At 28.3% G+C, this 16,133-nt stretch overlaps 1 protein-coding gene across 9 annotated transcripts in view; it reads left to right on the forward strand.

Annotated features, from left to right (window-relative positions):
* The window catches only part of LOC119615953 (protein pangolin, isoforms A/H/I/S), a 141,978-nt gene that overhangs the window by 60,717 nt on the left and 65,128 nt on the right, over positions 1-16,133 (forward strand). For all 9 annotated transcript variants that reach the window (XM_037972011.1, XM_037972004.1, XM_037972009.1 and 6 more), the window contains one exon: positions 6,763-6,874. In XM_037972011.1, coding sequence (XP_037827939.1) covers positions 6,763-6,874 — 112 coding nt within the window. The remainder of the gene's footprint in view (positions 1-6,762; positions 6,875-16,133) is intronic.

The raw sequence follows: 16,133 nt of genomic DNA on the forward strand, positions 1-16,133 counted from the left end.
AATAAACCAAATAAATTTCTTTGAATTTTCAATTCTTTTATTTTCTTTATTCCACATTTTAAACTAATAAATAAAATGTTTTTAATAAAATTTTAGTTTTTTTGTTGTGGTAAACTGCTGTTTGTTTTTGATTTCAGTGTTACCACTTTATCGTTTTTATACCCTTCACCTTCGTGAGAAGGGTATATATAAGTTTGTCATTCCGTTTGTAATTTCTATAATATAATTTTCCGACCCCATAAAGTATATATATTCTGGATCCTTATAGGTAGCGGAGTTGATTAAGCTATGTCCGTCTGTGTGTTTGTTGAAATCCGTTTTTAGAGGGCCCCAGATATCGGCGAGATCCGAATCTTCAATAATTCTGTTAGACATGCTTTCGAGAAGATCGCTATTTAAAATCAGCAAAATCGGTCCATAAATACCGGAGATATAAGCAAAAATCCGAGACAACCTCTGAAAATTTCATAAAAAAGGCAAATTTTTCCATGCTTTGATTTAAAAAAAAAAACAACAACACTGCTTATTCAATGAGTATTTCGTTTCATATGTTTGGATGGCTGTGTGTTTCATTGCCTTGAGTATATTGTTTTTGTTTCTTGGTGTATTTAGTTTCGTATGTTTGGATGTCTGTTGGTTTCATTGCGTTGTGTATTTTGTTTTTTTTGAGTGTTTCGTTTCTTATGTTTGGATGCCTGTGTGTTTCATTGCCTTGTGTAAATTGTTTTTGTTTCTTGGTGCATTCAGTTTCGTATGTTTGGATGTCTGTTTCATTGCGTTGTGTATTTTGTTTTTGTTTTTTTTTAGTATTTCGTTTTGTATGTTTGGATGCTGTTGGTTTTACTGCCTTGTGTATTTTGTTTTTTGTGTGGTTATTTCGTTTAGCGTTGTTGTTGTTCATTTTGTTTTGCTATTGCTATAATAATGATATCGTCCGGAAAATGAAATAAATTTAAATTTTATGAAATTCATATTTATTAAATACACTATGGTGAAGGGTATATAAGATTCGGCAAAGCCGAATATAGCCCTTTTACTTGTTTATGCTAAAATCGTTTGAATTTTTTGTTTATATGTTGAAATAAACAATTGGCAACACTAAACTTTCTTACAATATTCGAAAAACATATGAAAAATTGTCGTAGGAGTTGTATAGAGCTTTTGCATAGAAAATACCAACAACATTGTTATGACTATTGTAGCAGCTGCTGACATACAACGCTACAACATCGATAAAGTGCTATTTTATTTTTTTAATGAAAAAAGCAACTTTAGTTGCTTGTAATTAAAGACTAATTTAATGTTAATGGAAACAAAAACAAAGTAAATTTTCTGTAGATCCGAAGTATGACCTACAATGCTGCATTGAAAAGTTTGTTAAAATGCGACATCAAAACAAATAGTAATAGAAATAGTAATAGTAATAGAAAGTGGTCGTCTGAACCATAGTCCATTGAGGAGAACATTTAAAACTTTATTTTTCCAATACGGAACTATACAAATTTTTAATACGATATTAATTACGATATCTTCCAAGGATTTTATCTGGGTTTGAGTTTGGCCTTTTACAAAATACTAAAATATAATGTTTGCATAAAATATAATGTTTGCTGCCACTGAGCGAGTTTTTTTCATTCGTTGCCACTCGCACTGAGGGATGTGTTGTTAACATGTATACAAATCTAAAGATTTTACACACACATTAATACGACTAAGTTCACTAAACTCTAACTTTTCTACCATTAATGCTTTCTTTTTCCCACTAGCAGTGAAGGCGCCATCTGGTAATCTGTGTATGTCTGTGTATATCCTATAATGTATAAAGTAGAGTTTGGGTGGGTTAATGGGTTGCTTGAATGGATGAATGTATGGTTGGTTGGAAAACAGTAAAAATAAAAAAGCAGAGAGTTTTATTGTCATAAAAAAGAACTTTTCTGCAGTTGTAGGGCTTCTGGTGTTAATATTTGTTTTATTGTTGTTGTTTTTGCAGTTGTTATGCAGTAAAAATATTTGTATAAGTTTGTGTATTTAATTACCTGTGTTGACATATTCGATTAATTGCATTACCTTACATTACATAACGATGAAATAATTAATTAATAATTAATATTATTTAGATTAATTTTACACTCAGAGAAAAATATTTTAAATAATTACAAAAAGTTTAACAATATTTAATATTAAAATGTTATGAGCTATTCATAGCAATGAATAATTACAAAAAAGATGCATACATATTTATTTTTAAATCGAACCTCCTTTTCGATTACAGATGTTTGTTTCTTCTGGGAGGATATTTTATTGAAATAAAAAAATACGCGTAAAATGAGGTTTTGATCATTCTACAAGTTATGTATTACGCAAACTGAAGACTACAAAAAATATATTACAAAAACAAACTTTATTTAACCAGTAAGCAAAAAATGTTCACTCTTCGGAACCCCTCCTTATGTATGATTCAGTTTATATTCATGTATATATGCGGTGTGAGTTTTTTTACTAACACAATCAAAAAACTTACCGTTTGAGTCAAACAATTTGATGTGTCGCCAAGGCGCTTTATTATGAATTTTATTTGTTAATTTAGTAGACCCACTATAAAAGAACTACAATGTAATGCAGACATCGACTTTTATAGACTAGCTACAAGCTAACTATCATATAATACAAAAGTTCCCCAAAATTATCTGAAGAGCATTTTGTTTCGACATGTTTTCTCATATTTCTTTATTATTTGGAATTTTTTACATTTTTGTCATATTCTTGTATTCATTGTGAAATTAGAGTCAGTAAATTGAAAAAATAAATTATAAAAGGTTAAATATTTCAAAACCCGGTCTTTAAATTCTAAATTCTGTTGATTGATACTGTAAATATAATACATTAATAGCTAACATTACACATAACATTTTTAAATTTATTTTAGGTTTGTATCAATGGGAATCATGGAAATAATTAACAAATCATTCATAATTTTATGGATACCGGTGTTATAATTAGTTCCTCTGCAGAAAACTAATATCTATTAATTTTAACGAACTACTATAATGACTTGAAAAAGCAGATCACATTACATGAACTTCACAAATCTTACTACTACTTCCACAGTGTTTTCAACTACTTAGTTGATCTAATGAACTTGATAAATAGCTTCAAGAACTAGTTTTCATTCAGATTTCTTTGTTTTTAACATGTTTTGCAAAATTATCAAAAAAGAAAAAAAGATTTTATAGAATCTTTTATTAAGGCGAAGTGTAATTTAGATAACTAAAGTTAAATAAATTTTAAATATATGTATTTAATCTTACATGTGTTTAATTAAAATGTAATTAATTAATACAGTAGGTAATACAAACGAAAACTATTAGTTGACTTTTCGCAACTAACTTTAAGTTAGTTAATAAAGAGTTAACTTTAAGTTAATTATAATGAACTTTAAGTAAGTTGAAAAGTCATGTATGACTATTGCGTGGGACATCGTCATGTTAAAATAGTCAGTTCGCTCCATTAAAAATAAGCCAAGAACCAACCATTACTAGTTGATGAAAAAGTGCATTTAATGTTAGTTGAGTTGCTGGCAGGGAAGATATAATTATGTGTGTTTGATTGTGTGACCGTAGGTTTTGTGACAGGATTCCTGGGAAGTTGTTAAAAATAAATTGTCTACTTTATGTTTTTCATATGTACAATGCAAGTGATCTTTAAAAAAAATTGATTTATTTGACTATTAATTGGGAGTCAAATGGTTTGGAAAATAACATTTGATTATAGAGATAATGAAACAAGTGCTGAAGGGTCAAATAGCAATTTTGAGAAAGTAGTTTTTTCTCAAATTCTTAGATACTGTACATTGTCTTTATAATCGCTTACATATGTATTAATCGAGGAAAAAATATGTTTTTCTTTGAACGAATAAAAAATTTTAAATTTAGATTAATCGAATATTCGAATGATATTTTAATATTACTTTTTGCGAATATTCAATAAGCCATTGACAAATATAAGAATTTTATTGCAGGAAAGACCCTTCTTTAAGCCAACAATAAGTTGATTTTTAACAATTTTTTCTCAGGTAAAGCTTTTTTCGGTAATTTTAGGTTGATAGCGAAAACTAATTATGGTTTCTTTTAAAATAAAATAATTTTCATAGTTTGTTGATTAAATATAATGCCATAATGTAATAAATTGTGTAAATTATATTGATAAGTGTTATACTAATGCAAAATATGTTCGCCGGCGTTAAAATTAGTCAAATACCAAAGAAATTTATCATTATCTTCTAAAATTTATCATAAATTACAAGGAAAATAAGTAAAAATAAGAAAATGTGCAATAGTGTTGTTTATTTTGTCGCAAAATATCCGTTATTCGGATACTTTTAATAATAATTAGAAATTATATGGTATATTTGTACATCTGAACTAGAGTTTCTAATTTCCCAGACTTATTTCATTCCCGGGAATTGATAAAAAAGTTTTTCATTCCCGGGAAATTTATATAACTTTTCAATACATAATAACCTGGAAAAACAAATATTGTATTTTTCTTAAGATTTCGACATTTTTGTATCATTAGAACATGATCTACGTAATATTTAGTTTTTACGAAATCAAATTTTATTTACTTTTGACTATATTCTATAAAGAAATATATGATTCTTTTAATTTTAAGCGATTTCATAAAATTCCATTCTAAAGGCACATTAGTTTAGTTTTTTACTTTTAAGAACAAATTATAAAAGTTCTAAAAAAATTTTATCTTCTTTCTTGGTATTTTCTTTTTTTTTTCTTATGGCGTTTATGTTGAAAGTAATGTAACTTTTATATTTTCTTTGACATATTTCAGAGCTTTTTCTCTCTTACTTTTTCTTTTTCGATTTTTATACCCTCCATTACCATCATGATAACAAAAATAAATATTGTCATTCCGTGTGTAACACCCAAAAATATTCATCTGAGACCCATTCTGAGTCGATCTAGCTATGTCCGTCCGTCCGTCTGTCTGTATAAAACATTCTCATATTAACACGAAGCAACAAAAATTAACGAAATTCACCCAAAATATTTATTATTTTCCAAGGCAGTTTGGTATTGAAATTGAGCAAAATCGGTTCACATCGGAAAATGTTATGAATCAAAATTTGAAAAAACTCCTAAGAAATTAAGCTTTTTTTACATATTCTAATGTAATTTTAATAAAAACTGTGCAATATAACTCCATGAAAATCATCACACATAGATTTTTATTGCTGATGAAAATTGGCGGATACAAAAGTACCTATTCCCGGAAAATGAGTTTATTGTTAATAACTTCCGTTAGAATGCTGATATCTTCACAAAATTTTACAAATGAAATTAAAAAATTATGTCAATAGAATTCATAGAAAGACAAAAGATCGGTTCATAATTGGTCATAGTTCCCATACAAGGTCCCCTTCAGAAAATCATTTAAATGCACTCATTATCAAATAATGATATCCATTCAAGATTTGGCACACACATTCCTTTTGTATACGGAAATGTTATTTTAAAATTTTTTCACGATGGGTCCATATTTAGTCATAGCTTCCTCCCGAAAACCACTCAAATGCACATAACTCATTACTAAATTAAGATATACATACACAATTTGGCAGAAATATTGCTTTTATATAAAGAAATGTTAGTGTAGATTTTTTCCGATTGGTTCATAACTCTCATACAAGGGCGCTTCCCGAAAATAACTTAAACGCACATAATTCATTAAATAGTTAGTTAGTTAGTTAGTTTGAAAGGAAGATGTACATATATACATCCAATCCGAAGAAATACACCTAGGCCTCTATTGGAGCTGTTGTGCGCTCCTTAACTAGTGCCTGTGGTGGGAATCCAAACCATCACCTCCGGTCTACCAGACTAGAACACTAACCTACATACCACTAACCATTGCTAAATTAAGATATCCATACAAAATTGGGTATAAACTTTGACTTTATGTACAGACATGTTACTGTAAATTTTTTTCCTATCGGTATATGTATATAACTCATTACCAAATAATGATATATATACAAAATTTGGCACAAATGTTGCTTTTATACACAGAAAAGATGCTATAATTTTTTTCGATCCGTCCATAATTGGGAGCTACGACCAAGGTCCCCTTCCGAAAATCACATAACATCTTTAGAAATGTTATTGTGAATTTCTCTTTCTGATCGGTCTATATTTAGTCTTAGATCCCATACAAGGAACCTTTCCGAAAATCACTTAAATACACAATACTTATTACCAAATAATAATATATATAGATACAGAATTTAGTCAAAATAATTAAGTAATGAGTTATATACATATATATATTAATGTTACTGTCAAACGATCGGCCCATTGGCCGACAGACGGACATGGCTTAATCGACTCCGCTATCTATAAGGATTCAGAATATATATACTTTATGGGGTCGGAAAATTATATTGTGGAAATTACAAACGGAATGACAAACTTATATATACCCTTCTCACGAAGGTGAAGGGTATAAAAAGATCAATAACTTAGTTAATTGTTAGATTTCCGGCATGGTTTAGACACTAATAAACAAAAGAAGTCCCATTCAGGTCTGATAATAATTTGTCATTTTTACTGATTTTAAGTTACAAACTCTATTGCATCCATTAAAGTGTGTTCTCACTCACACGGTGGTATTAAAATAATTATACTACGTTTAAAGTTAAAAATACCTAATAGTATGTTTTATTAACATTTTTATTTTAATTTTTTCTAGGCAAACAAAATTGGTCTACCGCCGTTTTTCTGTCACAATGGTGATCATCTGACGACTCCTCCACCTGCACACTGTGGTATACCTCCCTACCAGCTAGATCCGAAGGCCATGGGTAGGTTAACATTTATATCTCTTTAGTTTTTATTTATTTCCTAATTTCCTTAAAAAATATTTAAAAACCATATGTTTAGATCAGTGGTGCTCAAACACATACTACCATAGACTAAAATAATTACACCCTACACCACTTTAGTGGGGAGGGTATATGCGTCCTATACCAACCTTAAAGTATACCAATGGACTTAAAATTGTTTTCTGAGTCGATTTAGCTATGTCCGTCCGGCTGGCTGCCTGTCCGTGTAAACCTTGTGCGCAAGATAATTGGATGAAATTTGGCACACACGCTTTTGACCCAAGGACGAAATGAAATTGAAAATGAATAAAATCGGTCCATTATTTCACCTAGCCCCCATACAACAGAACCCCCCGAAAAGGGCTTTTGAGCTCATAATTATGTTAAATATACCTGTATATCGATAAAAAGCGGCACAACTAAGTTTTATACAAGCTTTGATAACCTTGCCAAATTTCATAAAGATCGGGCCTCATTTGACCCTAGCTCCCATACGAAGTCCCCTTCAGAAAATTACTTGAATGTCCAAAATTAACTTATAAACACAAATATCGCCATGAAATTCAGCACAAATAAATATTATATAAATATAAATATATTCACAAAACTTGATCGGGCTTGGTCCATATTTGCCTCTAGCCCCCATATAAGGACTCTTTTAGAAAATTAGTTTTTCATCCATAAATTGCTTAAATGTATCGGAACAATGAATTAATATGAAAAATAAATCACATTTAATATTCATAACTGGTGTAGGGTATCATATCGTCGGTCACACCAGACTATACTTACTTACTTGTTTTATTTCTGTTGGTAAAGCAGCAGAGAACAGAATTCAATTCAAAATAAAAGTATACTAATAAAATCAATACAAACTATAAAATATATGCTAGCTGTCAAATATTTATTATGGATTTTGACAGCCAGCGCATATCAAAGTCTATATATAAAAAAACTATCAACTGTTTCTCATGTTCTCCTACATTAATTCGGTTTTCTCAAAATTTTGTTGTTGTATTTCTGTGTGTATTTTAAAAACGTCGCGCACAGACCTTGCTTTGACAAGTGCTGATCAGCAACTGATTTGATTTTGTTTTTCAAGTTGAGGGCAGGGTGCACTTATAAGGTGAAGTCAATTCTACAAAAACAACAAAAGTAGATACTTCTGTCAAAAAATTTACATGTTGCCACCGTGTTTTTTATTTTAATTTACCTTACAAAAAGACAATCCCACATGCCCAAAAATCTCTTCACGTAAAGTAAATATGTATTATAAGATAAAATTTATTACAAATTATACATGAATTGAAAAATTATTCACAAACAAAATTTTTAATTTATAAACGGTATTTTGTATGGAAATTTTGTTTTATAAACCTTTTATAAAATAAAAATGTTGTTTGTGAATAAGGGGGTTAGAATATTATTTATTATTTACTTATTAAAAAAGTAAATAAATTATCAATTAAAATAACAAAAAATTAGTATTAGATTACAAAATTGTAAGTAGTAGCAATAATACAAATTATATACGTATTATTTTTTATCAGTCAATGTTGGGAACTTATAATACCGTGTAGGTCTCTACTATTGTCGTATAAGAAATATATAATGATCTTTATAGAAATGTGACCAAACCACTACCATGGAAAGTTGTTAAAAATTAAGATATCTATGATAAAATCGAGTTTTAATAATTTTAATTACAATTGTGGGATGTTTGTACTATCAATTGATTAGTAAAAAGTTCCCTATAATTGATAAAATAGATGCATATTTAAGACAAATAGTTTGTGCAATTTTTAGTATTTCGAATAAATTTACTACGGATTAAAATGAATATAAAATTTATTTATTCATTTTTTGTCCTAAAAATATAATGAATCCCTAGATAGATGTACATATTTTTTCGGATTGTGGCAACTCTAAATGGGGTACTTTGACAGTTGTATCTACCTCAAATAAAAAAATGAGTGATCAGCTGTTGAATTGACTTCACCTTTTAAGTGCACCCTGGTTGAGAGCAAACCAACTCATTATAAGAAGAAGAATAAAAAAAACCTATAGTGTAGGCATAGCTGCCAGATTCGACGATTTTTCGTCATTTTGACGATTCTTCGTTTCAAAAATAGCAAAGTGACGATTTAACGATTTTTTCCTTGAAACTGACGATTTTGGAAAAATTAAAAAATAAAGATTTTATATATTTTTTTTTATTTTACAGTGAAAAAAGGAAATTAATATTAAACTTGGAATTCAGTAAAAATAGAATTTATATTATAATGAAAACTAGAAATTAAATTCTAGAAGAGCTATTATAAAACATTCTAAGTCGAAAAAGTGTGTTTTGAGTTTTAAGCTCTCAAAGCTTAAACATATTTTACATCTAAATGTGTATGCTATGTACATTATTTCTTATAACTTTTGAAGAGATCGACAGATCTGAACCAAATTTTCACACTGTATAAGTTAAATCCAAACAAGTACAAACAAGTTTTGTAAAAGAACTAAATTATACGAAAAAATCTCATCAAGTTTAATCTTTTTATATCTACTCAGCAAAAAATAGTGCTTCCTCGGAAGCAGATTTGTAAGGCAGAGAGCAGTTGTTACTTGATATGAAAGAGTATATGATTTTTATATGGGATTCCTCTCGTAGAGGCTCTGCCTAAGGAATCCAAAATGTGCATATTTCATACTGTTGAAATTGCGCTGATTTCAGTGAATTAATATTATTTTTCAACACTGAACATTGATTTAAATTTAGAAAAATGCAAAAATTAAGTGATTTTAGAGCTGTTGAGAAGCAAATTTCTACACCACAAACAATAATTGCTGAATATATGCCTTCCAAAATCTTTTTTGTAAGGCAATAATTTTAAGATGAAATAAAGGAAGGAGGTAAAGATGCAGTAGTTATATTTATTGCTTCCAAATCAAGAATATTTTTTGCTGGGTAAGTACTTGTTTAAAGAAAACTTTCAAAAATTTTACAAACAGTTTTTTGCTTAATAAGATTAAAATATTCCTTGTGCACCAAAACAAGCAATATTGTGATGCAACAAACTTTCAGAAATTTAAGGAAAAAGATGAACAAGTTTCTATACCTAAAAACTATATGTGTACACTATGTAAATTTTAGCAGTATTTATGTTTGATATTTTTAAAAATGCCAGAACATTGAAAACATTATGAGAACATTAGAAATGAATTAACATTACTGTCGAATATTCTTCAAAACTCAAAGTTTATTGAATTTTGAGCAATAATATTCCGTATTTTTCGAATTTTACATAAATATGTATTAATATTATAAATTTTTTAATATATTCCGTCTTAAAATATTACAATATTTTTATTTTTTATAAACATTTTAAGCTTTTCACATTCTCCGATTTTTTTGACGATTTCTTAAAACCAAAATGACGATTATTTAAAAATTTAGCGGGAAATTGACGATTTTTTAAAAATTCATCTGGCAGCCCTGAGTGCATGTGTATCAAATAGCGTTAGCAGAATTTTCTTACCCTATCACGCGTGCTAGGAAACTTCAATAAAAATCGTCGCTGGTTTAGATCCACAAACAAATAAAATATTCCGTTTACGTCCAATAAGCAAATCCCATTAAATGATAAAATAAAAACATTAAAAGAGACAACCGGCACATTTCTCATTCCTATTTCAGCGGTTTTTGTTTTGTTCTTCAATCATTTATTATTGATTTTATTGTTTTAAAACAATGTTCAGACATGTCATACAGATTAAATACATAGAAAAGTATCTAGATACATAAGTAGAACTTTATGATTGCTTCGTAAGTACAAACGCACATATTTACAACCATAAATACAAGACAAGATAACAAAATAAAAATCCTTAGCAAAATAATTTGCAAATCAAATTTTGTAGTTTTTGTTGAAGAAATGTTTCAAATAAATGAAAAGATGAACAATCTGGTAAGTACTTGGCAATCGTTTGGAAAATTGCAATCAAGGTTTCAAGTATACGATTCATGATGTATATACATATGTACATATGTATGTATGGACTATATTAGGGTGGATCGAAAATACGTTTTCGTTCGGATCATCTTCTAATAGTGTTTCTCTTTTAACGTCAAATAGAAGTATGTAAAATATTATTTAATTACAAATTGGATTAAACTATTTAATTATTTTTAGGGAAAAGTTGGACTCTTTAGGTTTTTAAAATCGGCTCCTACCCTAAAAAATTTAATGATTTTTTACATGCCTAAATTTGACGTTAAAATACAACATAATTTTACTATAAGAAGTTGATCCGAGCGAAAAAGTTACTTTCGACCCACCCTAATGTGTATTGGTGACAGATAGAATAAATTCTTATGAACAAGAAACATTAAAAATGTTTTTGTAAAGACATCATTTATGCAAAGTTTTCTTAAGTACATTCAATAAAATGAGCATAAAAAGATATCCCTGAATAAATTTTAGCGAAATAAACAGTGCAAGATAGAAACAAGAATTTAAATAACTGTCGACTTTAATTTGTACATACATGTTTTTCTTTAATTTTCCAAGTTTAATTGCTACTTCTTCATAAAATTTATATAATGATTCCTTAAATTAAACTATTAAATATTAAGATCTAATAGCAAAATTTCATATATATATTTAAAATTGGTTCAGTTTAATTGAACTCTAACTAATTAATAACACCGGCCACCAAATGTTTAACCCAGAGACCGAAGAACATTTATTCTTTGCGCTGCACAAATTCGAATCAGATTTTCTTCATCACACCATGTTTTCATCATATCGTGTCTCAAAGTTTTAAAATAACCCCGTTTTGAGACGTTACATTAGCTCTAACACACCTTTATTTACAAAGTCCAATTTGTCAATTCTACAATAAAGCTTTAACCTCTGTTACATATGTATATTTTATTTCTACCTCGAGATATCTTAACATAAAGTTTAGATATATCGGGTTTTTCAAACTTTAGGACATGTGATGTAGGAAATCTTATTTAAGATCCGAATTCAGCGCAGCTCAATTCATTATAAAAGTGTACTTTGGTCTCAGGGTTACGACTTTTTTGAAAGTTGTTACTTTTGTTTTGCTTTCATACATGACAAACATTTATTGTCATTAAAAAACTACCCGTTCATGATTAATATCTCAAATCAGAGGTATTTAAGTCTACTTCCATTCGTTATTTATACTTTATACTTCATATTTAAGTAATATAGATAGGAAAAAATAATAGAAACGATTCATGGCATTGCACAGGGGACATATCGTAATATTTATTATAACGGTTTTTATGCACGTTTTAAATAATTTTATTTAATTTTTCTGTAAATTTTGTATTTAAACACCAGAAAGCTGAATCTCACTTTAAAAATTTATTACATAAAATTTGGAAGCAATGAAATGCATTACTTAAAAATATGAAATTATCTTTAAAATTAATTTTTGATAATATTTCAACCCGAAAAAAGTGGTGGATCCATCTAGATATAACAATAATCTACTGATTTTTCATAATGCCATAATGGCGCACACTATATTTTTTTTAACATATTGTCGCATTATTGTTGTCTTGTGCAGATCTTTAGTATGTATTAGGGTGATCGACTCGATTTTTCAACCGGTTTTAAAACCGGTTTTTTCTGCTTTACCAGTGTCGGTTTTTTCTTAATGTTGATTTTTCGAATATCGAATAACCCGGTTTTTTCACTTTTTAAAACCCGGTTTCGAATACTTTTATTTGCTTTGTATTCAAAGATTATTTAAATGAAATTTTTAAGTAAATAATAATACAGCCCGTCTAAATTTTAAAAATATTCGAGTCGAGGAACTAGACTATATTTTTCTACAGCTCTTTTGGTTAAACTTTTTTGATTTTCCTAATTAATTAAAAAAAAATTATTTGTAAAATGGATAACTGTTTGATAAAATTTAGCAATCTTAAGATTATATTCCAATTACAATAATTAATTTACGGCTGAAATTTTATGGAAGTGTTGGAATGCCTATGCAAATTTCCTAAACAAGTCTTTTAAAATAAGCTAGGATTACACAGTACCTTATGTTTAACAGAAGTGTCCCACTTTTTTCCTAATTTTTTATATTAAAGAAATAATGTAAATCAGACGACTAGATCTAAAGTTTTAAACTGTTAAAAATCATTTCGGGCCATGTTTTATTAATCAAATTTAAACATAAACATTAAGTTTTTCAAATTAAAATATATTTTTTTAATTGTAATGAAAAACCGGTTAACCGGTTTTTTCTGAATTTGAAAAATATCAACCGGTTTTTTTTAAATGTCAACTATTCGAACTATTCGAAAACCGGTTTTTGGAAAATGTCGAATAATCGATCACCCTAGTATGTATGCAGTGTGATCAGGTCTCAAAAAATGTTGCGGCTAAATCCCATCCGAAATAATACTAAATTGATTTTAAAATGACAAAAAAATGCTAAATTTTTTAAGTGTTTTTATGAACAATTCATATTAATTTTGTAACTGTAATTCATTGTAATTTATAACAAATAAGGAAGTATATTCTGCCGTGGTTGATCATATGATAAACTACCCCAGATATGAGTATAAAATGTGATTTATTTTTCGTAATAAAGCATTAATGTTGAATTGAACCTTCTGAGAAAGGCTTTACATATTTGTATATGTATGGGGGCTAGGTAAAATTAAGGACGGACTTTAACCATTTTTAAAAGGTGTTGTCATTGGAACAAAAAAGCATACGTGCCAAACATCATCAAATTGTTTTGAAAATTTCAACCTGTCAGACTTACATGGCTTAATCGATTCAGAAAATGATTCTTAGCCGATTAGTATACTCAAACGTAGTATAGTAGTGTAGGGTAAAAAAATTAAGTTCCGTGGCATTAAGATAAAACAACAGAAATGCTAAAAATTAGTTCAAATTTTTTTTAATTTAGCAATTATGTAAAAATATTTCTGAATGCAAAAATTACATTAAAACTCTATGAATTACTCTAGTTGCTCATGATATAAAACCTATATGGGGTTTTGGAAGGAAAGTTTGATATTTCGAGTCTTAGTTTTTTATAAACAATTTTATTTGTCTTCCTCAAAACACTTTAAAAATGGTTTTCATGTCACAAAAATTTTGAAAATTCCGTTGAAATAATCATAAATCTCGATGAATATATGTCAGGTTTATAACTCGTACTTCGAAGATTTTTTCGGAAAAAATATAAATGAGAATGTATGAAATGAATTATGGGATATATTCAAATCCGTAAGTTTGTAATTCTGAAATAAATTGTCAATAATATTTTAAAAATTGATGTATTTTTTTAATTTAACTAAAAATTTGGTAAACATAAAAAGAATAGAAAATAGGATAAGAAAGTCCAAATTTTATATTATTTATTTTTTCAATGCTCATTTTCAATAAATTAACAAGAACTCCTGAAGGATGATAAAACCTTTTTATCTCAAAATTTTGGGGTATAGAAAAAAAATAAAATTTGTTAATTAACCATCATACATAGTTGATGTATGATGGTTAATTGTATATATTTCATTCTATGAGCAAACAAAATGTATTAGTTTGTAAAATAGCGTTATTTACATATGTATATATTTGAAAATACTGAACGTATTTGTAAAAATATATGAAATCTCTTGAATTATTTCTATCACCTCGAATTTAACAAAGCATTGGGTTCCTGAAAAAAATTTAGGGGTATAACATTTTAAAGTATTCACTTGTATTGGCGAAAATAAAGTTTTTAAAATAGTCACTCGATAACTTCAAATAACAAACTCTACTTTTATGTGAAATCGTAATTTTTAAGTTATTTATCATCATGAATCTTTTTGCTTTATTTTAATTATGATTTTTCCCGGTTAAACCTATTTACAATATAAATCTTTTCTGGTCATCTGGGATCATTTATAGAACAAAATACATATGTAATACAATTTATGGTTGCAAAACTTTGTCTTTTTTGTTTATATACTAAAATTGCAAAAAAAAAGCTACAAATGCTAAAAATATTTATAAAAATGCTAAATAAAATGCCAAATGCTTAATTAAATTTGTACATCTAAATCAAAATAAACAAGTAAGAGTGCTATATTCGGCTGTGCCGAACTAGTTCATGACTAATTTTATCGCTATACTGGTATTTTTAAGCCACTTATGGCCGTTAATGTCATTCTATGATAGGGGATAATGTCAAATACGGACCTCAAAAAATTTTACAGTTAGAATTAAGTTCCTATAAAACTTATTTATGTCGAATTTCATTGCTTTCTATCATTTTGAAGAAGTTGTCTATGACGAATTTCGTTGCTATTTTTTAATGTCGAAGCAAGTTATTGTTATGAGCGTTAAAGCCATTTTATGAGGGGGACCTTATATGGGGGGTAGAATCAATTATGGACCGATCCTCTTAATATTTGGCAGAGAGATAATGGCAGAGAGAGAAACCAGCAATGATTCTTTACAGCGTTTTTCGGGGTGCCACTTGTATGGGGTCTATGCCAAAACATGGACCGATATTGTCCATTTTCAATACTAAACAAACCTTACCTATGGAGAATATTTGTGGAAAATTTAAACCCTCTAGATGTTTCCGTTCGGCTTCTATCGTGTTTTCAACAGACAGACGGACGGACATGGCTAGATCGTCTTAGAATTTAATAAGGAACATATATAGTTTTGTGGGTCTATGACCAATATTTCGATGTGTTACTAACGGAATGACAAAAAAATTTACCCCCATCTCTTTTGATGATGGGTATAAAATTGCTAAATCTAGCTGCAAAAATGCTAAAACTGTATGTATGTATGTATGTATGTATGTATGTATGTATGTATGTATGTATGTATGTATGTATGTATGTATGTATGTATGTATGTATGTATGTATGTATGTATGTATGTATGTATGTATGTATGTATGTATGTATGTATGTATGTATGTATGTATGTATGTATGTATGTATGTATGTATGTATGTATGTATGTATGTATGTATGTATGTATGTATGTATGTATGTATGTATGTATGTATGTATGTATGTATGTATGTATGTATGTATGTATGTATGTATGTATGTATGTATGTATGTATGTATGTATGTATGTATGTATGTATGTATGTATGTATGTATGTATGCATGTATGCATGTATGTATGTATGTATGTGTGTTGCCACAACAACAATTTTTTCCTAACCAAAATTCATATAA

Source organism: Lucilia sericata, unplaced genomic scaffold (genome assembly GCF_015586225.1).
Source record: "Lucilia sericata isolate MDLA Ls3-8-SP2 unplaced genomic scaffold, ASM1558622v1 Contig000049F_arrow, whole genome shotgun sequence".
NCBI lineage: Eukaryota > Metazoa > Arthropoda > Insecta > Diptera > Calliphoridae > Lucilia > Lucilia sericata.